The sequence below is a fragment of the Protopterus annectens genome, chromosome 1.part1, assembly GCF_019279795.1.
Source record: "Protopterus annectens isolate FY-2018-M chromosome 1.part1, PAN1.0, whole genome shotgun sequence".
NCBI classification, from domain to species: Eukaryota; Metazoa; Chordata; order Ceratodontiformes; family Protopteridae; genus Protopterus; species Protopterus annectens.
Genome location: NC_056726.1, coordinates 1,702,262,885 through 1,702,290,137, shown reverse-complemented (window position 1 = coordinate 1,702,290,137; position 27,253 = coordinate 1,702,262,885). Strand labels below are relative to the sequence as shown.

Here is a 27,253-nt window from a genome sequence, read left to right as displayed (position 1 = left end):
TACACGTAAATACTTATTTTTCATGACATGGTAGGTAGACCCGGGTAATACCCATTCATCTTTGGCCCATCCTGACATGGACGCCTTGGACCACATTATTGTTGTAGCAGTTTAGCTGCTTCTTCTCTTTTGTTTACTTGCTTATTTTATTTCTTGTAACATGTAGGAATGCTACATATGGAAATAACTATTGTATGTGACAATTACATGAGATGTGGAACATAATTATGTCCTACGGTCGCAGGATAGTTTCCATTTATAATGGTTTTGTTATGGACACAACTGCCCAGAGTGGGACTGTCCCTCAAAATGTGGGACAGGTGTCAACCCTGACCATTGGGCTAGACTTAGCTATTGGCGGAACGCTAACATGATGCGTTTCGCTTCCACTTGGTATAACTATCAACACTGCAATAGAATATGGGCACGGGATTTTAAATGTCATTTGTTCGAGGGATGTGGACTCAATAATCAGCTACGTGCATTTGTGTTTGCTTCTTATTTTTGTGTTCGCAAAACTGTCTTGCATGCTTTGCATACGTTTCAGTATCCACGGACACTGACAGGTGTGATTACTATTGGAGGCAGGCTGTAATATTCAGCATTTTAGGTTGCACGTAAACAGCCGACATGTCCACGCCTCCGTGCGGCACTTTGACACACCCCATGTACTCTCGTACACTTCCTATGCATGTGGATGTGGCGGCAGCGCGCCTTCATTAATATGCATATGGCACTACTGTGCCATCTCTACGCTGCACGGTTGGCGCAAGCCTAATGCCATCCTTGCACCGAGCTTCATGATTATAAGCAATGTTTAGGTCCTTAGACCTCATAGTACTGATGCTGTTCATCCTGCGGATATGCAAAAGGTCCACCATAGTGGTATCCAAGGATGCCATATATGCCAGGCAATGATCACATCTCAACATCCTGCAGGAAAAAGAGTATATAGGTAGTTCTTTGAGATGATCTGTGTAGGACATTGTGTTTATGCCTTATACTTTTTGTGAGGAACCTCTGTGGACATTCTAGTTGTTGCATGTTCCTGTTCAGGTACATACTGAAGGGGGTGTTTTGCTCAATGATCGGTTTGAGGAGGGCTGAATACAGTGGTGTGATGACTTCACTTGACCTAGATGCCATTCCTTACTTATAAGTTGAGTGATATAGAGTGACTTTCTTACTACCTTAGACATGTGTTGGTCCTAGGCTAGGTTACAATCTACAAGTGCTCCAAATCCCTGATTACTGAGGCTAATCCTAGGGGTGTTTTATAAATAAGGCAGTTTCCCAGAGTGGCTGACTTCCCAAAAGGTATTTTTATGCATTTCTTAGTGCTGAGTTTTAAGTCTTGACTTTGGCACCTGTCATTTATTTGCATTAGACATTCCTGTAAGATGTCAATATCTTGGGAGAATTATATGACTGTTCCTGGTTTGCAATCATCTGCAAACCTGGTCAGCCAGAAGCCCTTGATGTTGGTCTTGACTTTCAAAAAGTAGATGTCAAAAAGGAGCAGATCTGGTAAAGTGCCATGATGAACTCCTCTTGTGGAGTTGGTCTCTCTGATCCTTACTTCTTGGATCCTATCTGTGAGCCAGCTGGCTATCCAGTGTGGTACAATGGGGTGTATACCTAATTCCATAAGTTTACAAGCCACACGAACACGTAGCAGCAAAGCACTTATACCAACATGAAAATGCAAGTCCACTGTTTGGCACAATGAAGGTTGTCCTCCAATACCACAGTACTATAGAAAGGCGAACTCTTACAAAGTAGAACCAAAGCTCTTTATTTCCACATAAAACACACAGATTGAGCGCGCTTTCATCTCGTATCGCGAGACTTCATCAGAATACTCAATTGTTATTGTTTACAATCTACCATGTCATTCTGTGGAGCTTTTCTCCCCTGGCATCCGCTGAAAAAGGACCTGTGTCCAGTCGGAATTTCCTGTTGTGATCTCTGTGTCTGCCTCTGTCTCTCATCTTGGTCTTTTTTTCTTTGAGCTGTTTCAATTATAAAGAAGAATTCAGTGTATCTTTTCTGATCATTGCTGCCACCTGCAGGTTATGCGATCACACTACTGGGGATTCCTACAAAGTAAGGGCTTGCTTTGTAGGGATTGAGAGAGCGAAGCCTCAAGTTTGGCTATGTACTTGCATCTCTTATAAGTGGATGTGTTTGGAGGTTGGAGGAGAGGGTTGTCTGGGTACATGAGGCAATTGCTGCATTGCCTCAGGATGTCCAGATTCACTAGTTTAACAGGAGAAAGCATCGGAAACTGACCTTTGTACATGCCTGGAAAAGTGAACAGCTTTTAAGTACTGAGTTATTTATGCTTAGATTAAGTACTGAAGCTTTTTGTTTCTTTTATGGAAAGTTAGAGCTAGTGGCAGTGGGTGAACTTGCAATAAATGCTACAAGACGTTCTGAGCAAGTGCTGGATTTAAGGTTTAATTTGAGTGCTCAGAGGTAAAGGTTTACAAGGTCTAAGAGAAAATTTCAAGAGCAGACTTTAAGACATAGGTAACGGTTTTACCTTAGCTAAGCAGCTCTGCACATCACGCAAACCTGCGCAAACACATTTTTTTAAACAGAAAGATGAAAGGGATAGAAATAGGCCAAGATGGCCAATAAAAATACAATTTCTGAGCTGAATCCACTCCTTTAGAGACAGATAGGCTGCTCAGAGCTTACCACTCCCACTGATAAGCAAAGAAGCTTCCCTCTATCTCAGTAATGTCTGGGCAACTCAGAAACCTCAATACAGTCCTAAGATCAGCAAATCTGAAATCTGGACTATTCCAGTTACAGAAAGGCAGGAAACGAGTAAGGAGATAGTATTTTTTTTTTCAAAAATAGAATTACAACTGCAAAAATAATATTTTAAAGTAGAAAAATGGCTAGCGCACTTGAGTAGGTTTAGTAGACATATCCTGCATCTGACAAAACCAAACTGGGTGGGTCCAGTGACTGAAGGTTTTCTATGTCATTGTTAATCATTTCCTTGATAATTCTTTCCAATGCTTTGCATTTGAGACTAGTCTTACTAATGGGTCTGTAATTGTTGGGATCTGTTTAGGGTCCACCCTTATGCAGAGACATGACCATTACAGTCCTCCTTTCATGTGGCACAAAGCCTGACTTTAAAATAGTACAGAAAGCTAGGACCCTACACTCTTTGGACTACATGCTAAAGTATATATGATGACAACACCTAAGCCTTTACAGTGCTTCGAGTTGCATGCATTTAACATACATCCCTGACTCAGGGTGCATATTTGGCATCTTCTTAATATAGATTGTTAATGTGAACTGCTGTAACTCCAGATATCAGAATATTTGGTTAAGAAAGAAACGATGCATAAGACGAAGATTTTATTGTTTTCATGTCATGCTAAAGGTGATACTAGACAGTATCCTTTTGGGTGAGGACAGTGAAATGTCAATATACAAAGCTAGTTTATTTTATCTCCCCTCCCCTGGTCATCCAGTTGTATGGCTACCAACCTTCACCCATTTGCACCATTCCTTTGTGCTCTTCCTGAATTATGAGTCAAGCCCAGAGGGAGCTCACTAACTGCCATTCCAGAGCCATATGCTGGCCTCATCCCTAGATAATGTAAGAGTCCTCTGACCCATTTACTTATTGGCTGAGAGTCTTACTGGTAACGCCCACATCAAGACATAGGCTGGGTCCTTCCTCTGCCAGTGCAAGGGCCCTAAGGCCCCTTTATTTGCCCATTAAGAGCTCAACAGTGCCATCTCTCCCTAATAGTAAAGAGTCAGGTGGCAGAGAATGGGTCAGTCAGAAGGCTTATAGGATCACCTCTGTAAATGTTCACCTTGCAGTGGCTTTGTTAGCTTTTTTTTATAACTTCCCACAGGAAATGTAGGAGGATTACTGCCCAGAGAATCACATGGAAAGTGATTTGCCTTCTGCAGCTTGAGCATCATTAGATGTATTGTTGTGGGCAGTATATCTGTACCTCTCCAGATGTCTGCAGAATAATGGTTAGTGCTGAACACTCGTCTTCTAGTACATAGTTAGTGCTTTATTCCTGTATGGCATAGGGCTGACCTAAATCAGAGCTAGATGTATTTAAGTATCTGCAAATGTGTATAGTGCAGTTGTCACAGCGGTGAAATTGTTTCAGTAAAACAATAAATGCGTGGCTATAATTAGGTCCTGAGTTATCTTCAATTATTAAAGCTGAAAAGTCTTGGTCTTTTATATAATAGAGATGGCTAATTACTTGAATCTACTTGTCAACAAAAAACAAATAAATAAATATATAGAAGTCACCTCTTACCACGTCACACATAAAGCTTAAAATCAAAATCCTGATCATTAAAAAATGCTATCTTCAATTTTTGATTTTTGAAAATTGTTGCTTAATATATAATTATTTTTTTAAAGGAATGCTACTGCTTCTATCAGTACCATGGTGTAAGTGATGAGCCCTGAATGACCCAAAATCCCTTATCAGTCACAGTATTGCAGGAACAAACCCGGGACAAGAGACATTTGAAAAGACAGAGCCCAGTCACATCTCTCAGAGTAGGAGGGGCGTGGTGTATATTATAGGATGTGTGCTCCATTCAGGTTTCTCAGTTGAGACAAGAGAGTCAGTGAAGGCATTTGTATCAATCAAACCAGCAGGTACAAGGTTACATCACTTGCCGAAGTAAATGGCAGTACCACACAATGCTCATTGCATGTCCAACCCTAGAGTCATTACTGGGCATGTGTAGGAAAATGGCATTTTTCATGCTTCACAATGGATGATGGCACCAATACTGGTGCACAGATGTCAGTCTTGTGGGGGTGGGGGTTGATTGGTCCAGAGATAAGAAAGCTTCACATTCAGGTGTGGTCCAGGGAGAAAAAAAATAAATGTAAATGTTGATAACTCATTAACATTTTATTATGTTTATCTCATAAATGTTTAATTTGCATATTACCTAGACAGATGTCAATTCATTGACATTTGCAATGAGTGACAAACACTTTTAAACTCCCATTGAAAAAGGTTACAATTAGATGCAAAGATATTCTTCTGCTTTTTTCCAGTAGTTGTATTAAATAATTTGCATACAAGCTTTTTATCCAAAACTATGCTAACCTGAAGTTACTATCTGTGCAAAAATACAACAGGTGATATAAAATGTTATATTTCTATTTATTAATATATGTATTATTTATTTGCAGTGTACTCGCAGTGTGAATCAGCATGTCTTCATGATGAACTATGTGTAACAAATGATTCAACTTTACCACCATCTTTTTATTGCACGTGCAATTCAGTAATGTACGACAATTTCAATAATCCAGGTATACCCAAAATGTAACTATAACATACTAAAAAACTGTTTCTAGAAGGCTGAGTGTTTAGTAACTTGTGTTTTGGCATTATCTCCACACTATATTCATGTACTGAAGTAAAATGCATAAAAGGTAATTAAAGTTGTTTGCCTGTTTGGGACATCAGTCCACAAAGAAGAAATCTCCACTGATGCTCAACACTTATTATGTAATTAGATTAAAAACTTCAGTATTTAGATAAATGTAATAAATTTGCTTGTTAACCAAAATCTAACTGATGAGCACATTCAGATATTAAAGACAACTTTTTTAGTAAGTATGTCTTTCATCTTAGAATAATTGAAAAGCAGCTTCCTGTTCATGATAATTTCAAAGAAATACAACAACCAAACATAAAGCAGTATGCAGTAGCTCAGTTTGCTAAATGCTCTGTATGGAGTACATTTTGTCCCTGGTGAACAGGGAAAACAGGTGATGACTTAATGGGAACATGGTTGAAATTCTTGGCTAGGCTTATAAGGGCCTCCAGGCCAATAGCCTAGTATTGTCCTATGAACCTATGAACCTATGGTAATAAGCCACCCTCTTCTCCAATACGCTCATGCGTATACACACACACACACACACACACACACACACACACACACACACACACACACACACACACACACACACACATAATTCCACCATTATTTATTTAAATGTTCTGATGTTATCACATTTGATAATTAATTAGAAGTTATTGCTGGCGAGATCATAACATGCACTATGTTTCTTGTAGCTAAGCATCATGTTTAATCATAGCCTCACCTCAGGCTCCATGCCCTCTGAGTGGCACACAACTACATTTATCCCACTCCACAAGGGGGGATCCACCTTGGATCCTGGGAACTATTGTCCCATCAGTCTGATGAGCCTGATCTGCAAGGCCATGGAACGTATTATCGTGGAACTTATAAACAAAGACATTGGCAACCTTCAAACACTGGACCCCACCCAGTTTGGGCTTGTGAAGGGCCAATCATTTCTCCTGAACCTAACTGATTTCTTCAAATCAGTCTCCAGAGCTGTGGACAAGGGTAAGGTGGTCGACACAGCCTATCTGGACCTTGCCAAGGCCTTCAACACCATCCCCACTCTGGAATCATAAACTTACTAAGCTGGGCATAAATCTCTATGTCACTCAATGGGTTGCCAACTGACTTACTGAAAGAACCCACTCTGTAAATGTAACTGACTCCAAATCCAGCTCCAGACAAGTGACAAGTGGAGTACCACAGGTTCAGTCCTGGGACCGCTCTTGCTTGGCATCTACTTCTCTGAAGTACAGACCAACACTAAGGGAGTCTGGATAACAAAGTTTGCAGATGACTGCAAACTGGGAGCCATTACTGAATCCCCAAATGATGTGGATATTCTACAAAAGGGCCTTACAGAAACAAATGCTTGGTGGCAGAGCCATGGGCTCAAGCTCAATGCCAATAAGTGTATAGTTATTCCCTTTGGTAAAAAAACATCTACCCATGAATTACCACATAGGTGGCAGTACATTAAACACCAAAAATGTGATAAGAGACTTAGGAACACAGGTAGACAGTGGTCTCACCTTTGATAACCACATCACCACAACAGTCAGGAAATCCTTCTATGTGGCACACCTCATCACTAAGGGCTTTTAATCCAGTAAAAAGGAGGTCATTGTCTCACTGTACTTATCCCTCATTAGACTCATCATAGAGTACAAATGCCCCATTTGGTATGTACCTCACAAGACATCTGCAACAACTGGAAAGGCCGCAGAAACACCTCACTAAAAGAATCACAGGCCTAAAGCAGATGCCCTATGCTGACCGACTAAAAAACTCCAGCTATGCTCTGTCACATATCGTCTACTCAGAGGCAATCTCTGCTTAACATACAAGGCCGTGTCAAAGCTAGAGCTATTGGACATGCTACACTTAAAGAAATCCCAATCCATCAGAGCCACACGCTCCAGGGACCTAAAACTTGTCATCACAATGAACAAAACATGCTGGAGGGATAGGTTCCTGACTCAGAGACTACCCATACTGTGGAATAGACTGTCCATACATGTCAAGCAGAGTGCCTCCTTGGCCTTCTTCAAAAGGAACCTTGACGACTGGATGGGAGATAGGAAAGTTATCCCGAGGATCATGTCAGTCACCCTGCTAGGCAGGGGTCCAGGGAAGTAAATATTTTGGGAAGAATTAGCCCGGGAATTGTTATGGCTAGGCTTGTACAAGCCCTAGGGCCAATAGCCTAGTACCAACCTATGAACCTATACTGTAAAGCACTACAGTACAACTGAATTTAATGTTCTTTACTTTCATTAAACGTGGCTAGTATTTATTTACGTATGATCCATGGATTCCAGCTGTCCCCAGACTTTGCTACAGGTACATTATTAAAGCTATATGGCATGTCGCCAGACATTGCTACAGGTAAATTATTAAAGCCATATGGCATGTCCCCAGACATTGCTACAGGTACATTATTAAAGCCATATGGTATGTCCCCAGACATTGCGACAGGTACATTATTAAAGCCATATGCTATGTCCCAGACATTGCTACAGGTAAATTATTAATGTCATATGGCATGTCCCCAGACATTGCTACAAGTACATTATTAAGGCCATATGGCATGTCCCCAGACATTGCTACAGGTAAATTATTAAAGCCATATGGCATGTCCCCAGACATTGCTACAGGTACATTATTAAAGCCATATGGTATGTCCCCAGACACTGTTACAGGTACGTTATTAAAGCCATATGGTATGTCCCAGACATTGCTACAGGTAAATTATTAATGTCATATGGCATGTCCCCAGACATTGCTACAAGTACATTATTAAAGCCATATGGCATGTCCCCAGACATTGCTACAGGTACATTATTAAAGCCATATAGCATGCTCATCATCTCTGACTCATCAAACGAGGTATGCTTTAGGCTCACCATCCTGACTTTGTGAGTCTACAGACTGTCATTGTGGATATCATTTGTTCATCAGAGGTTGTGATGGAACTAAAAAATATGGTAATAGTGTTGCAGACATTTAGAAAGCAACAGTTTTCAGGCACAAAGGCAGCACTAATGAATATGACATCCAAGAATGAGTCCCTAATATCCAGCCTGTCTAATATGAAATGGAAACTAGTATAGGTTAAAACACAGAACACATTTTTGCTAATCCAAAATAATACCCTTTTAAGACATAGGGATTTCATGGACAGCTGCTCCAGATGGAACAAAGTACTCTTGTTTAGAATCCAAAAGAATGTGAAATGCCAGGACAGGTAACCTTTCTCTAAATCATAGCTCAAAGCATTTTTCATATAAAGTATTTCAGCTAATTATTGCTAGACCTTTTATGTTACACATGAGCTTCTAAATCTGCAATTCCCAATGCCCAACCAACAGCAATGGTAATTATTATTATTACTAATAGTAGTAGTAATATTAATAGCAGTTGTAGTAGTTCTAGTAGTAGTAATAATAGTGGTAGTAGCAGTAGTAGTAGTTGTAGTAGTAGCAGTAGTATTAGTAGCAATAGTAGTGGCAGTAGCAGTAGTCATAGTTGTAGCAGTAATAGTAGTACTAGTAGTGGTCGCAGCAGCAGTAGCAGCAGTAATAGTAGCGGTAGCAATAGTGGTAGTAGCAATAGCTGTAGTAGTTATGGTAGTAGTAGTAGTAGCAGTAGAAGTTACAGTAGTAGAAGTTGCAGTAATACTAGCAGTAATAACAGTAGTAGTAGTAGTACTAGTATCAGTAGTAACAGTAGCAGTTGTAATAGTAATAGCAGCAGGAATAGTAGTGGTAACAGCAGTAGTAGCAACAGTACACGTAAGAGGAGGAGTAGTAGCTATACTGGTAGTAGTAATAAGTGTAGCATTAGCAGGAGTAGTAGTACTATTAGTAGTAACAGTAACAATAGTAGCAGTATCAGTAGTAATAGTAACAGCAGCAGTAGCAGTAGTAGTAGAAGTAGCAGTAGTAGCAGTGACAGTAGCTGTAGCAGCATTAAAAATAGTAGCAGTAGTAGTAACTGTGCTAGAGGTAGTATTAACAGTATCAAGAGCAGTAGTAGCAGTACTAGTAATACTAACAGTAGCAGTAGTAGTACTAGTAATGGTAGTAGTAGCAGTGGCAGTAGAAGCAGCAGTGTTAGTTGTAGTAAAAATAGTAGTAGCAACATCAGTAGTAGAAGGAGCAGCAATAGTAGTTTCTTTTGGGGTAAAGAACTTGTACTTCAAATGGGATGGTCATTGGTAGATTGGTCAGGTTTAATAACTTTTCCATTTCACATGTGAAAAACAAGAAACTTTGCATTCCTAATTAAGATATTGAAATCTAAATGGGTTACTTGCTCATTGCTGCATCCAATTGTGCTATGAACAATTTGAACTGATGAGATACCTATTTCCCAGAACTTGGAGGAAGTGCTGCAGCTTTGTTCATGCTTTAACTTAGTAACTCAGTAGGAATTAGAGGAATATCATCCCACATAAAGACAATCCAAAGTCTAACTCCTAGTGGTCTGGAATGAGTTGGTGATATATCACTGTGGGTAACATTAAAAGTAGGACGGGGAACACAGACTGGCCCTTGTCATAACTTATGATCTGTTAACTGGGGGTGGGGAAGTAGAAGATGGTATACAGAAACCAGAAGTGTAATGCACCACTGGAAATGAGTTAGGATGTTTGAGAATAACATGATATTAAGTGCAGTGTTTAGAAGGAATTTTTTTATACTTGAAATGTATGCAGAATGGAACTATATGTACTAAGTAAAATTAGCAATAGGCCAGATTCATTAATGCCTATAATACGTGTTCACCAAGGGTATAACATTCTGAGTGAAAAGAGAGCACAAGCATAGCCCCCACCTTCTTAGTTTTCCTACTGATTTTGATAAATATGAATAAACAAATCAATAAATGAAAGAAACGTCCTTAGTGATGCAAAGAATACAACTTGCAGCCAGCAATAACATATAAAGCTTTAACCAGAGTTAGGCACTTTCATTCATAAAATTCACAGGAACTTCATCAGAATGAAAATATTAGGTTAATGCAAACATTTAAATATCCCTTCTAAGGGGCACATGATAAAACAAAAGAGCCAATAGAATCACACACTCTCATAATACTTCAATTTTAAAACTGAATTAAGAGAAACAGTTTCATTAAGACCAGGGTAGCTAGTTGCATTTAATTTAACCTGCCATCTCAAATCACAAGCATCAAGATGCTCATGCATTATTCTACCCAGAATGCCTAACTTAAGTTGAGTACTACATGCTTGTACAATGCTTTAGTAGGTTTGTTGTTTCTAATATCCAGACCAGTTACAAGTGGCATCCCACAAGGCTCAGTCCTGGGACCTTTCTTGTTCGGTATATATTTCTCGGAGGTACAGGCTAACACGGAAGGACTGTGGCTGACCAAGTTTGCAGATGACTGCAAACTGGGCGCCATAATAGACTCTCCAGCCGACACAAGCATCCTACAAAAAGGCCTCATAGAAACAGACAACTGGTGCTAGAGCCATGGTCTCAAGCTAAATGCCAAAAAGTGTAGTCATCCCCTTTGGCAAAAACAAAGTGCCCACAAATTACCACATAGGTGGTAATCCATTAAGTACGGAAAAAGTAATTAGGGACCTGGGGACCCAGGTTGATAGCAATCTCTCATTTGACAACCACGTGGCCAAAGTGGTTAGAAAAACATTTTATATAGCCCACCTAATCATGAAGGGATTCACATCTAGATCAGGGGAGGTCATCATGCCTCTTTACTCATCCCTCATCAGGCCCATAATTGAGTACAATGCCCCTTTTGGGATGTACCTTACCAGACACCTGCAGCAACTGGAAAGACCCCAAAAGTACCTCACCAAGAGGATCAAAGGGCTCAAACAGATGCCATATGCTGCCCAGTTAAAGAAACTCCAGCTCTACTCAGTGGCATACTGCCTGCTCAGAGGCGATCTGTGCCTGATGTATTAAGCCATGTCCAACCCGGAATTAATGGACATGCTGCACCTCAGAAAATTCAAATCCCATCGAGCTACGCGCTCAAGAGACTTGAACCTCAGCACTGAAATAACTAGGACATGCTGGAGGGACAGATTCATATCCCAGAGGCTCCCTTCACTCTGGAATAAAATCCCAGTCCAGGTTAGGCAGAGTCCCTCATTGACTCTCTTCAAGAGGAATCTTGATGAGTGGATGGGAGATCGTAGGTTTACCCTGGGTATCACTTCTGTGTTACTGTTAGACAGAGGCACAGTATACTAACCTCGAAAAAGGGCATAGCAAAATTAATTTAAAATGGGTGGCGAAAGCCAAACACACTCTGGCTAGGCTTATAAATGCCCTAGGGCAGATAGCCTAGTATGAACCTATGAACCTATGAACAATTATAATACCCCTTAATTTTATAAGTCACTCCTCTAACTGTAAAAGCATTGCCACAAATAATCTTGGAACAATGTGGACAAAAAACTCATTTTCTCATTCCAAATGGTTTATGCTGCCCCCTTGCTTTCTTACTCCTTCCAAATATTTTTGATATGACTTGTCTCTCCTATAAACATAAAATGGTTTCTCAACAATTGTACTTAATACACTGGGGTCTGTTTAAAAATACTCCAATTTGTATTACTACATTTAGTAATGGTAAAACTAACGAGTGTACATGTAGATATAAACAACTTCCTGTTGGGACTTCCAGGCTGATCAAGTACCCTTCCCATCTCACTATGACATTGGCCATTAATACTCAAAATAGGTAATACATATCCTGTTTTTCTCTTAAGAATCAGTTCTTGTCATCTTTCATTTAAAAACTTAAGGGGTATCCTCTCTTCAAAAACAAGTCCACAAGGACATCAAATTCATGAAGAAAGGTATCAAGTTCAGGTATTTTTCTGGCCAATTTGACCACCTGGCCTTTGACCACTGATTTTTCAGATGTATAGGATGCCAACTGGAATACTGGAGATATGAATTTGAAAAAAAATTGGCTTATGATAGATATTAGAGAGAAATCGCTGACTGGCCATATCTTTACTAATCTCCACATCTAAAAAACAAATTTTATATTTATCAAAATTGTGAGAAAAGAAGAGAAATTGTGTGGTGTTATTAATGTACTCTAAAAATACTTCTAACTTTCAGGGGTATCTGTCCACAAAATAAAATGTTATCCAAAAACCTGGTATAGAGACAACAACTGCCTTTAAAGTCACTGTTGAGCACATATTGATCTTCCCACTCAGCCATTACATAATTGGTGAAAATGGGGGCACATGCAGCCCCCATGGCCATGCCAGTGACTCTAAAAATCTGGCCCTCATAATGAAGAAAATAGTTTTTAAATACTAATTCCATTAGGGATACCATAGAATCAACCTTCCAAGTTCCCATGTCAGTATTTTTAAAAAGCTGGTTCTCAAATCAGTTAAGACCTTCCTTGTGCAGAATGACTGAGAATTAATTATGTTCATCTATCATGACAAAAATAATATCAGAGGAAAATTTAATATTGCCCAAAAGCCTCAGAAAATGCCAGAAAGCTTTGCAAACCTGTCCGAAATTTTGTATAACTTCATTAAGTTTATTATCTAGAAAAAAAGAGAGATTAATCATATCAGTACGAATTTTTGGTATCCAACAAATACTGGCATTGACTGGTTTTGTATTAAGAATAAAATCAAATTCATTTTTTTGTTTTTTTTTTGGGGGGGGGGGGGCAGAGGTAATGTTTTTTTTCCAGTACATCTCACATTATGTACATCTTGTGAATGATGTGTTCTTTGTATGGACTGGCTCAATAGATACCATGAATGAGTTTGTGGACTATTTACATCAGACCACTGATTTTTTAAAAGTTCACATCTAAGCATTCCAGAGCCTTGATAGATTTTCTTGAGATTGTGTCTTGAATACCACACTCAGGTTTATAGTAAACTATGCAAGAAAGTTAACATACTGCACTACCTTGAGTTCATATTAAAAACACAAATGTTTACTTACCCGAACACCTAAACACCGACACATATTCCCTGAATCACAAATACACCGAACGCCCTAAACCGTGAAATTCAAAAACTCAAAATGTCATACTTGTCCCTTCCCACTGCCCACTACATACTACCTACACAAACAAACTAAATAAACCACATACATACACTAACCAAAACCCTACTTCTAACCCTAAACAAAACCCTACACTAAATCTTGCATATACCACCATGTATGCACTTAACTTAACCCGCACCCTAACCCTATGGTCCGTAGCTAGTGCACACTTACCTTAAAAAGCTATACCCAAACAAACTAAATAATCCACACACATACATTTAATAAAACCTTACTTCTAACCCTACACTAAATCTAACATACATTACCATTTTCTGAGATTTAAAAAAGTTCAGTTACAGGCTTGCTGTTTCCTGAACTGTTTGTAAGTTTCTGTGAGGCCATTTTTGCTTGGGCTAAAGGAAAGTCTCTCTGTTGATCAGTGGCAGTGAATAACATTGAGCAGCTTCCCTGCCCCCCGTAGGAGTGGTTACTGACTTGAAACTGTAGTTTTATTGTCCGTGTTGGGTCTATTCCTGCTTCTTTCCAGCCCCTGCTATCAAGCACGCCTTAACGTGCTTTAGCGCGATTTAGCGCTGAGTTGCCACTAGAGCAGCATCGGGCAGCGCCGGTTTAACAAGGTTAAACTTTTTCTGGCTCCATAAAGTCTGTTCTTCAATTTTTCACTTAGAACTGCTCTGTTAGGAACCTAAACTGTTTACACCTTCACTAAAAAGCGCAGCACTTGTTCCTAATTGCTTTTTCTTCTCAAAAAGCTCAGCACTTGTCTTAAAAGCATATCCCTTGTCTTATAAGCATTTTCTTTGCAGGTCAAGCACTCCTATATTATACAAATTCCTCACTTGCAAAACCCCCCAGGAGTGCCCACTTCCCTGCTAAGCCCTCTACTTTTCTGTCTCATACCAACTTATAATTCTTTCTAGCATGTCGAAGGGTCAGATGCTGGTGTCCTCTCCTGCCCAGTTGGTGAATCTGGGAATTATGAGGCAATGTTACAATTGCCTCATGTACACGGACAACCCTCTCCTCCTCCCACATAACACTAACACTTGCGAGAGATGCAGCTATTTAGCCAAACTGGAGGCTGAGCTCTCTCAACTCAGGACTGGCAAGACCAGGCAGGAGGAGAAGGCAACTACACACACCACAATACAAGTCTCACATAACTCAACCACACCACTGAATCAAACACATAAACACACTAAGACATACTCAGAGGCTCTGAGTAAAAATTTACCTAAACAGCAAAGGCCTCCAAAGCAGACACCCAAGCAACTGCAAACTCAATACACCACACAAACAACACATAAAAAACAAAATCAGTGTGCAAAGCAGTCACTGCCCTTAAGGCCAAATACAACACCAAACATACTTGTCATAGGTGACTCCATAGTCAGACACACTGACGTCCCACTCACCAGGCTGAACAAGGAGAAGGTCACGGTAAGCTGCCTATCGGGCACTAGAATCCTCCACATAACACAAGCACTCAGGTCACTCCATGGAAAGTACAAGTATGATACAGTCATTGTCCATGCTGGTGTGAACGACCTGAGACGTACCTCCCTGGACTACATGAAAAGAGACATAGAGGAGCTCTCTGATTATGTAGCCCAGGCAGGTATGACCCTGACCCTGAGCAGTATCCTTCCTTCACCACGAATGATGCCCCAATATAGTGACAAGATGATCAGCTTTAACAATTGGCTTAATTTCTGGTGTCATTCAAAGGGGATCCAGTGTCTGTCTGCTTGGGATGACATGCTTGACAAGCCACGCTGCTTTGCAAGGGAAGGCTTGCACCTGTCACCCCTGGGATTCCGGATATTGGCTAAGGCTCTTGCCACCCCCATAGTGCCTTTTTTAGGCAAGGCTCAAATTCTAAACCTACCACCCTAGAAAACAAAAACGGGAAGAAACTAAGGGTAATGCTGCTCAATGCCAGAAGTCTAAATCTCAAAATGCACGCACTCGAGGCCCTTCTCAGTATGGAGAACATCGATGTCTGTGCTGTGACTGAAACCTGGTTCAAGGCTCCTGAGAGCACCCCGGCACTATCAGGTTTTACCTTGTATCATGCGTTCCGGCCCCAAAACCCGGACCATACCACAAAAGGAGGGGGTGTATCCATATTCATCAAGGATACCCACACCTCCAGGTTGGTGGCTTCGCATGAAGCATCGGAAACCATCCAGGTGCAATTAACCATAGGCAAAACTGCTCTACAATTTGTAGCATGCTACAGGCCACCCTCTCAAACTCAGGAAACCCACACAGCCTTCCTGAAGACACTGGAGGGTATAAATGTATCACCAAACACCATCATATTGGGTGACTTCAACTACCCGAATATAGACTGGGAACATTACTCAAGCCCCAACTTTCTAGCCCAAAGGTTCCCGGAGTTCATAAATTCAAATGCCATGGAACAACTAGTCACCGTCCCCACAAGAGGAGAAAATATACTAGATCTCATCATCACAAACATGGGGACAAAATGCTCCACACTGGAAGTATATCCCTCTTTGGTGAGATCAGATCATAAACTAATCTCACTAGAAATCCACATCCCACCCCCCCCCCAAACAAAAAAGACCACAGTGAAGAACTTCTCTAAAGCAAACTTCACACTACTCAAGACAGGTGTGGTATCCTTCAAGGCCCCGAGCCAATGGAAACCACAACCCAAGCTGCGGAAGCCCTTACAAATGCCTTCTATGAACACCTTCAGGACTGCATGGATCAGGCAATCCCAAATAAAACCAAGACTCTTTCCACCAAGGGTAAACGTCCAGTCTGGTGGACCCCAGCCAAAAACAAACTTTACAATAAGAGGAGAAAGCTATTACATGATAGAGCAAAATCCCAAAAAGGGAAGGCATCTTTGATCAGTACTAGCAAGAAACTACGATCCCTCATAAAATCATCAAAGGCCAACTTTGAGAAAAAAATTGCCATAGATTCAAAAGACAATCATAAGGCCTTCTTCAGCTATGTCAGAAACCTGGGTGGAAACTCCCAGATATGCTCAGAATTAGTCCAAAATGATACAAAAATCACTGAGCCCACAGACATTGCCAACATACTGGTAGACAGGTTCAGCACAAACTTCACCCCCCTCTCCCCCCCCAAAAGGAGAGAGAACTATCCCAACAGAGTGTAGCCTCCAAGACATCTCAAATGCGCAGGTGAAAGCTGCTCTCTCTAAAGCTAAAAACACAGCATCAATGGGACTGGATGGTGTCCCCAGCTGTGTGCTACATGAACTCAATGAAGAACTAAACCCGCACATAAGGCAGCTGTTTAATCTTAGCCTTACCACAGGATATGTGCCCAAGGAGTGGTGTACGGCAACTGTGGTCCCACTCCACAAAGGTGGTGCCTCTACGGACCCTGGTAATTACCGCCCCATAAGTTTAACAAGCCTGGTCTGCAAAGCTATGGAGAGGATCATAATGGAACTCATAAACAAGGACATAGGGGACTTGCAGACCTTGGACCCAACCCAGTTTGGCTTTGTCAAGGGCAGATCTTGCCTTTTGAACCTGGTCGACTTCTTCGAAACAGTTACCAAGGCCATTGATGAGGGAAAGGCAGTCCATACAGCCTACCTTGACCTTGCAAAAGCTTTCGACACAATACCCCACTCGGGTATCATAGAGAAACTTACCAGCTTAAATGTAAACCCATATGTCACAAGATGGGTTGCAAACTGGCTAAAGGACAGAACCCACAGGGTTAGAGTTGCTGGAGCCATGTCAGACTCCAAGCCGGTTACAAGTGGTGTCCCACAGGGCTCAGTCCTTGGCCCCTATTGTTCAGCATCTACTTCTCAGAAGTACAGGCAAACATAGGAGGACTATGGCTGACAAAGTTTGCGGATGACTGCAAACTGGGTGCCATAGTGGACAGTACATCGGACACAGACATCCTTCAGAGGGGTCTCACGGAAACTGATAGCTGGTGCCAGAGCCATGGCCTGAAGTTAAATGCAAAAAAGTGTATAGTCATACCCTTCGGGAAAAACAGGGTAACCCCAAGCTACCATATAGGTGGCAACCCACTAAGCACAGAAGAGGTTATCAGGGACCTGGGTACCCAGGTTGACAGTGGCCTCTCGTTTGACACTCACGTTGCTAAAGTGGTTTGAAAGACCTTCAACATTGCCCATCTGATCATGAAGGGATTCACATCTAGATCAAGTGAGGTCATTGTTCCCCTGTACTCTTCACTTATCAGACCAATGATCGAGTACAATGCCCCATTCGGGATGTATCTCACCCGACACCTGCAGCAATTGGAGAGACCCCAAAAGTTCCTCACCAAAAGGATAAAGGGACTCCAAAATCTGTCATATGCTGCCAGATTGAAGAAACTCCAGCTCTATTCAGTTGCATACCGTCTGCTCAGAGGTGACCTGTGCCTGACATACAAGGCCATGACCAACCCGGAATTAATGGACATGCTCCACCTCAAAAAATCCAAATCCACCAGAACCACTAGAGCAAGTGACTTAAACCTTAGCACGGATATAAATAGGACATGCTGGAGGGTTAGATTTATCACCCAGAGACTCCCCATGCTGTGGAATAAAATCCCGGTCCATGTGAGGCAGATCACCTCGCTGGCTCTGTTCAAGAGAAATCTTGACCGGTGGATGGGAGATCATAGGTTTACCCCGGTAATCATCTCTGTGTCACTGCTGGACAGAGGCACAACAAACTAATGGGCACATTATTTCTAACATAAGGGGTGGCGTAAGCCACATAACTTTGGGCTAGGCTTATAAATGCCTTAGGGCAGATAGCCTAGTATAAACCTATGACCCTATGAACCTATGCACTTACCTTAACCCGCACACTAACCCTAAGGTCCGTAACTATCACAAACTTACCTTACAGAGCTATACCGCAGAAGGGCCAACCATGACGATTCGACGTTTCGGATTTCGCGCTTCAGGACAATCTATGTTTTCGTGGTTCGATGAAGACATGTCAGCGTTTAGGTGTTTGGGTAAGTAAACATTCTTGTTTTTAATATGAACCCCACTACCACAGTGTGCACTCTAAGTATGTAAAGCATAATGTGCAGAAACAGCAATTTCATAGACATGCAAGACTGAACAGAAATTATGAGAATATGTTTTCCTCTTTTGATACCCTGACTGAGGACTTTTGCTCTGGGGGTACTCTGAACATGAGATAGGGATGGCATGTCATGAGGTTCCATCACATAGAAATGATTTGGCTAGACCCTATTTTTCCAACTATAGTGTTGACACTGTGGCATGACAGAATAATAATAGAAATGATTTTAGAATGTGTGTGCTACCTATTCAAATGACATTCAACCTATCTGTGACATCATTAGGAAGCACTGGTATATTTTGAATACTGATGCCAGATGAAGGGGACTTCCTTGGTGAAGTTCCACACTTTTGCTATAGAAACAATAGTTCCATTAAGAAACTGCTGTGCTACAAACCTCTAGTTAGCAATAGACCCTGTATTTCAGTTAGGAAAGGGATAAATCCATGCAGATTATGTAGCATGTGTAAGTACATTCAAACTGATGATACCTTTTTACATCCTGTTACTGCATGCACTTTTAAATTCAACTTCTATTCTGACTGTAATGTGAATGTTACTATGTTGGTAAGTGGAGTCAAATGTTGAAGTATCATATCAGGGAATACTTATATGAAATGAGTAGACGTGAGAGTAGGAATGCTTTATATACGCATATTTGTAACAGTGGTATTGAACACTATTTTGAGTTTTTAGTTTTGGAATTATTGACTGTAGAAGCCAGAGAAGATGGTATTAAAACAAAAACAGAAAGCTTAGAGGTTAAATGGATATTAATTTTACAATCTGACAAAGGGGAATGATTAAATCAGCATATACCCACATGAATGACCAGATGATTTTCAACTTTCCTGACTGTATTTAAGCAGTGTTTGTTAGTTTTTAGATCTGATGAGGAACCATTGGTGTGAAAGCGCTTATTAGTTATATATTTTTTACTGTTTTTATTTTTTGGATTAAGCAAGTATTTTATACAGTACTGTGTTAGCGAGTTCTTTTGTTTCACTTGCTGCTTTTGAATTTGTTATTGAACCAGTTTTACCTGCTCAGTTTGATGCTGCTTTCTGTTTCCAAAAAAAAAATCACTAAGTTTTGTGGGCGAGACTGCAACTCCCACACACTCTTCTAAGTATATATACCAACTCAGACTTTGCATTATGGTAGGGAAAGGGCAAGTTCCCTGTTCCCCAATGTTGGTGATCTCGTACAGAAAAAAAAGATGGCAATGTGCGATCAGCTGTATTAGCTTTTTTTCCGCATATATGTATGTATGAACACACACACACACACACACACACACACACACACACACACACGCACATGTATATGCATCTTTGATTGTTCATGTTTTTACCTATCTGTCTCTCTATCAATCTATGTACACATGCGTTTGTGTGAATATATGTATATAGCTATATACCTATATCTATATATATATATATATATATATATATATATATATATATATATATATATATATATATATATATATATATATATATATATATATATATATATATATATATATATATATATATATCTATATATATATATATATATATATATATATATATATATATATATATATATATATACAGTGTGTGTGTGTGTGTGTGTGTGTGTGTGTGTGTGTGTGTGTGTGTGTGTGTGTGTGTGTGTGTGTGTGTGTGTGTGTGTGTGTGTGTGTGTGTATATATATATATACATACATATATACACACACACACATATATATATATATAGATATAGATATGGATTCATTTCATAATCTCAAAATACTGAAATATCGAATTTCAGTATCTCAAAACTATGAAGTCGAATACCCTAAACACCGAACATACATAAACCCGACACCCAAACTTGCGAATCTACAAAATCCCAAAAAACACACATCACATACTAGAAAACACATACATACACAAACTTACCTACATCCCAACACTTCCCTACAACAAACATAACACACACTCACACAACCAAACACATACACTTAGCTACCCTTAGTATATGCAGGGCGGCAAGGCCCTTTGCACCCCACAACCCCCCCTACTAATATATACTAACTCCGAGGTCACACAGCACTCCATAACACATACAACCCAGCACCGCATATTCCACATACACCCGCACAAACACACATCGCATACACACAAACACCAGCACTCCCAATACTAACATATTCACACTGCACCACACCTACCGTAACCCACACCTCAAACATCTCAACACACTCACACACACAAACCTGCCCAAAACCCTAAAAAAAGTACACTTACCTAACGCGCTATCTGTACTGCTGGTTCGACATTCTGCATTCGACATTCCCGTTGACATGGATATTACATTGCAAGTTATGATAAGAGTCTATTTTATTAATTCATATGCCAATATAATTCCTGTACCACTAGTTTTCCTTTTTTATATCTACATATATGTGTGGGCACACAAACAACCCTCCGACACACAAACATACATCCAGAAACACCTAATCAAATATAATCATATAGTTACTTACAAAATTTGACATCAATGTCTGTATGTCTAATTTGAACTGTAAACAATATACATTAAAGTTTTTTGCTTGTCTTTTCGACTTTTCCTGGTTAGGGTTCACCACAGCAGAACTCCGGTCCGCTAATAATTGGCAGTAGATTTTTAAGGAGCCGAGTTGCCAGCCCGATGCCCAACCTTCAGCGAAGGCACGCCCATTCACACATGTCTTTCGGAGGCCACTTGACCGCAGGGAGGACATGCAGACTCCAAACAATGTACATTAAAGTAATATTACAAAATTAGACATTATAATATACATATTTACACTGACATATTTTCTCTCACTCATAATATAAAATAAAAGTGTAAGAAGCATTTTGGTACACAAGCAAAACACCACATTTTAGTAGCATGATGGTAGTGTTCTGAGAAGTAAAAAGAGGGGGACAAAAATGTTTTCTATATTGCGACTTTCTAAAATGGCCACTGACTAGGAACACTGTCTTCTGTGTGCTCTTACTACTGCCAGAAAATCTACAAAAATCACCTGCTGCCACATCATAAAAAAAAAACAAAAAAAGGATTTTTCAATGCAAAACTAACTGTAGTCTACTTACTTCTCAAAAAAGTTTTGCTGGATTTGCATCTTGGAAAGATCTGTTACTTCTCATCTTCATTCAAGGGGGTAATAGTACCCACAGCCACATGTGCTTAGGCCGGACAGCGTTACAAAAAGTCTATAGAAGCACAAACAAATAAAGGAACACAAAGAAAAGGGGGAAAAAATAAAAATCTGTTCAAGATGGAACAAATGGAAGCACAATCTTCAAAAACTAGACTATCACTAATTTCGTCTCCAGAAAAGGAAACATTTTCCAAAAGGCAGAAAACAACCAAATCACAGCCTGAGGCCTCTATGCAGCCCCAAAAAACAAGGGAGAGCATCCCTTTACAATTGAGGATCCCAAGGCAGCACTATCTCCACTTCAGTCTGAAATACAAACATTTTCCTCAAAGCTAACCCTTTTTGGCAACAACCTGGAACAAATAATTACCAGACTAGACCACAATGATGCAACAATCTTGGATAATGAAATCAAAATACAGGAACTTCAAAAAAATACTTCTACAAATGAAGCTTCCATAAATGAAATGCAGCAAAAAATAATTGATCTGGAGGCTAGAACAAGGTGTAATAATGTGCTGATTAGAGGAGTTCCCGAGAAGTTTGAACAATCACTGCTGCCCTCCATTGCACAGGAAATATTCTGACTCTTAACAGATAATAAAGATCTGGCACAAACATTCACAATCAAAAGAATTCATAGGGCCTTGAGAAAATCACAAGCAATGGATATGCCCAGACAAATTTACACAAGGCTACTTAATGCTTCCCATGCACAGTCAATCCTACAAGCTGCTAAATCTAAGAAGTTTGTGATCTGGACAGGTTCAAAAATTACATTTGCTCAGGACTTGCCGTATCCTATTAAACAGGAAAGACAATCTCTCTCACCCTTCTGCAAGTTTCTTATAAATAAATCCATTAAATTTCAGATGAAGTACGCAGCCATCTTATCATTCCAGCATAAAAATATAACATATTCTATAAAAAACCTACAAGAAGCGAAAGCTACAGTCCTTAAAGTATTTGGTGAAAATCCGACATCCTCCTATTAACCTTCCAACAGGAATACTTATGTGCCTCTCTTTTCTTTAAAATGAAGACTAAAGCACTCACTTCTCAAATAAGCATATAAAACCCTACATGCTTACAAGCTTTGTATTACTGTTCAGTATGCAACGGATCGTACTACCAGCAATCAAATCATCCCCTCAAAACCTTAGTCTTAGCAAAACACCATCTTCCTACCTCTGAATGAAATCCGTCTCCCGAGGCTATGTCCAGGCTTCCGTTTCAACATTCAAATGGCAGGCCATGAAATTGTGAGTCCCAAATATTCCTCTTGTCCTCCGAGCGCAACAAGCTAATATGTCCTACAGGAACCCTCCTCCGTCTTCAATGCGCCGGATTGTCTAGCAACTAATGAGTTCCACTGCAAACATGAGACTTCTGCCTTTCTCCCTGCTCACTCTAAACAAGAAAGTGCGAGCTCCGGTTACAGAAAAGAAGAAATAAGTTATTGCTGAAAATGCTATATTTTGGGCTGTAAGTCATTGTACAATGAACTATTACACCTGAACCTTGTAGTGAAAGTGAGACTTGCACGTAGATGTATACTGTCTAAATACTTTCACTGTACCATTAGTTGTGGAACTGATCTTTTAAAATGAATAATGACAAGTGGATCCAGAAGGTGCTGGAAATGTTGGCTACAAAATTCTCTTTCAGATCTAAACACACTATGGGGTGTGCAAAAGTAAATTAAGGCACCAAAGTTACACACTGGAAATCAGTCAGTGTACTTTATTGCAGAAGACAAACGGTAAGCGCTTTCACAACTTAATGTTGCTTCATCAGACCACATCACTACAACTGATGCTTGGTTAAATACTAGGACAATTAGTATGACATCACAATTTAAAGAGATATTACTCCACTAACATAAGAACATATGTCGATATCCATAAAAAAATGCATAAAATATATAGAAAGGTGTGTATTTACACACAATAATATTTAAAAAAGGGGGAATGTCATCCCTGATGGTTATTAAAAAAAAATATATATATATATATATATATATATATATATATATATATATATATATATATATATATATATATACATATACACACACATTTTGTGCACATATAACCATAACAGTACAATAAAAAATATATAAAAAACTCATATTTAGTTTTTAAGGCGCCTTGCCTTAAGGTAAGGAACTAATGAGATGCAGCCATTCAAACCAGGATATCTATCTGCTTGTAATTTAGTGATCCATTGTTGTTCTAATTCTTCAGTGTGGTTTTCTACATCACCACCTCTGTTTGTCCTTACTATTTGTTGTAAGATTAAAAATTTAAAACAATGACTGCCGTCTGTATTCAGGACATGATTAGCTAGAGCATTTGATTGCTTCTGGTTCCGTATGTCCCTTATATGTTCTAACATTCTTTCTTTAAAGCTCCTATTTGTTTTGCCTACATAATAGGCATGGCATGCTTGGCAAAAACAAAAATAAACAACATCGACACTTTTACAATCATAGTAATTCTTCGTATAAAGTTTAAAACATTTCACAGGATGAATGTACTCATTTTTAATGTAGACATGCTGACAAGCAGCACAATTCCTGCACGGGAAGGTGCCCTGTCTGTTTGAGAGATTTTTTCTAAAAGACTGATGTTGTCTTTTATACCTGCCAAGAAGGCAGATTTAACTGAAATGCTAACAGACTTGAAATTGCTTGGTAGGAATTTATCATTAAAATGCATGTTTCATAATAATGAAAATGTCAATGTAAATATATACAAGAAACCTAGCACTTTTGTACCTCCCACCCCTCCAGGCATACAAAGATTTTTAGATATCTGTGAAAATGCTTTTAATGAAGCTTATACTCCTGGTACGCAAGGCTGCACCTTTCATAATTTAAATACAGAAGAATATAGGGCTCTACATGAATTGCAGGATTTACATTCTCTTATTATTAAACAAGCAGATAAAGGTGGTAAAATTGTATTAATGGACAAAGATTTATATGTTAACCAGATGAAGGTTTTGCTATTAGATACTTGTACCTATCAAATGCTGACAAAAACAGCTGTAATTGCTATCACTGATAAAGTGTCTTTTTTAATGTTTGATTTACTGATTACAGGATTAATTGATGAATCCTTATTCAATTATTTTTCAGTACAAAAACCTCTAGTTCCTAGGATTTATGGACTCCCTAAAATCCATAAACATCCCACGGTTCCTCCTTTACGCCCCATCGTATCAGGAGCAGGATGGTGCACTGAGCCTCTATCTATGTAGAAGGCATTTTACATGAGTTCTTGGATAGTTGTTATACAGTTCTTAGAGACACAAAAATGTTTTTACAGCAGTTGCAAAATAGAATAGAATGGAAACCATTGATAATGATGAAGAATTTGTATTCCTTACCATGGACATTGAATCTCTTTTTACTAGTATTCCAAATGTTTGGGGTATTGATAGAATAAGAGAATTCCTCGATATGAATAAGAAGCTGACTACTAATAAGATTATGATAGAGAACTATTACAGAGTTGCTGCTTTAAAGACACATTATTTCTAAAACTGAAGTTTGGGGTTTCACCAACTGTGGAAACCAGACCTGGTATTTTGTGTAATAAGTGCCAATTCTTTTTAATAATTTCCATATACTTATTGATGTCACTTGCAAATCTAAACACTATTCTAAACTTATTTCTATCAATACTTGTATCATAAGGTATACTTGTATCAGCACTATAAGAGCTCATGTATGGTTTACATCTTGTAGATCTCAATTTCCATGCATCTGCTATCACTCTAGTGATTTCTGAGCTAGAATAGCCTCTTGTTTGAAATTTGTCTTGTAACTTATTTAAAGCAACTACTGCCTCTTCATCATTATTATGTAGGCGTAGGGTTCTATAGACTTGTCCTTTGAGGACATTTCTAGGTATGTGTCTCAGGTGCATGCTTGACCTGTGAAGACAGGCATTGGTTCTTGTGGGTTTGTGATAAATACTGGTTCTTATCTGCTTTAAATCAGTAAGGGTGACACTCACATCCAAGAAATCAACACATGTATCAGAAAAAGTAAAAGTAAACTTCAAAAAGTCTGTAGTACTATGCAGGTAATCAATGAAATTACTGATATTTTCACTATGCCCTTTCCACAAGACAAAAACATCATCCACGAAACGGACGTACCAGAGAATGTAGCCAAAAAATGGGTTAACATCTGACAAAACATATTGTTCTTCCCATCGTACTAGTGATAGATTGGCGTAGCTATTTGCACACGAAGTGCCCATAGCCACGCCAATCTTCTGCAGAAAAAAATAATCCTGAAAAGTTACAATGTTATTTTCAAGTATAATCTCCAATAGTGCACAGACTAGCATAATCTTATTAGTAGTCAGCTTCTTATTCATATCGAGGAATTCTCTTATTTTATCAATACCCCAAACATTTGGAATACTAGTAAAAAGAGATTCAATGTCCATGGTAAGGAATACAAATTCTTCATCATTATCAATGGTTTCCATTCTATTCTATTTTGCAACCGCTGTAAAAACATTTTTGTGTCTCTAAGAACTGTATAACAACTATCCAAGAACTCATGTAAAATGCCTTCTACATAGATAGAGGCTCAGTGCACCATCCTGCTCCTGATACGATGGGGCGTAAAGGAGGAACCGTGGGATGTTTATGGATTTTAGGGAGTCCATAAATCCTAGGAACTAGAGGTTTCTGTACTGAAAAATAATTGAATAAGGATTCATCAATTAATCCTGTAATCAGTAAATCAAACATTAAAAAAGACACTTTATCAGTGATAGCAATTACAGCTGTTTTGTCAGCATTTGATAGGTACAAGTATCTAATAGCAAAACCTTCATCTGGTTAACATATACATCTTTGTCCATTAATACAATTTTACCACCTTTATCTGCTTGTTTAATAATAAGAGAATGTAAATCCTGCAATTCATGTAGAGCCCTATATTCTTCTGTATTTAAATTATGAAAGGTGCAGCCTTGCGTACCAGGAGTATAAGCTTCATTAAAAGCATTTTCACAGATATCTAAAAATCTTTGTATGCCTGGAGGGTGGGGGGTACAAAAGTGCTAGGTTTCTTGTATATATTTACATTGACATTTTCATTATTACGAAACATGCATTTTAATGATAAATTCCTACCAAGCAATTTCAAGTCTGTTAGCATTTCAGTTAAATCTGCCTTCTTGGCAGGTATAAAAGACAAACCCTTATTAAGCAAACTGTTTTGTTCATTAGTTAGAGTAAAGGAAGAAATGTTAACAATAAGATCAGTTTTTACATCCTCCTTTTCTTTGAAAAGTGTGCAGTTCTGTCCATTTGATATTCCCTTGCTGTCTTTCCCATATTGGGATTGCTTTTGGCTCGAGCTCTGAAAGGAAGAGCTGCTTTCAAAGTGAATTCTCCCACTTTCAAATTCTCTAAAAAAACACTAGTATGTGTAGCATTTGCTTGTGAAGTGTCTATTGGAGTCTTACCTATAGTGTTTGCATTCCTTCGTTCTT

The 27,253-nt window shown here is 39.2% G+C and overlaps 1 protein-coding gene across 1 annotated transcript in view; it reads left to right on the top strand.

The window, feature by feature from the left end:
* Positions 1-27,253, top strand: part of LOC122816631 (uromodulin-like) — a 340,244-nt gene that overhangs the window by 98,874 nt on the left and 214,117 nt on the right. Inside the window, exon 2 of the mRNA XM_044089553.1 lies at positions 5,219-5,341. Within this exon, the coding sequence (XP_043945488.1) occupies positions 5,219-5,341 (123 nt within the window). The remainder of the gene's footprint in view (positions 1-5,218; positions 5,342-27,253) is intronic.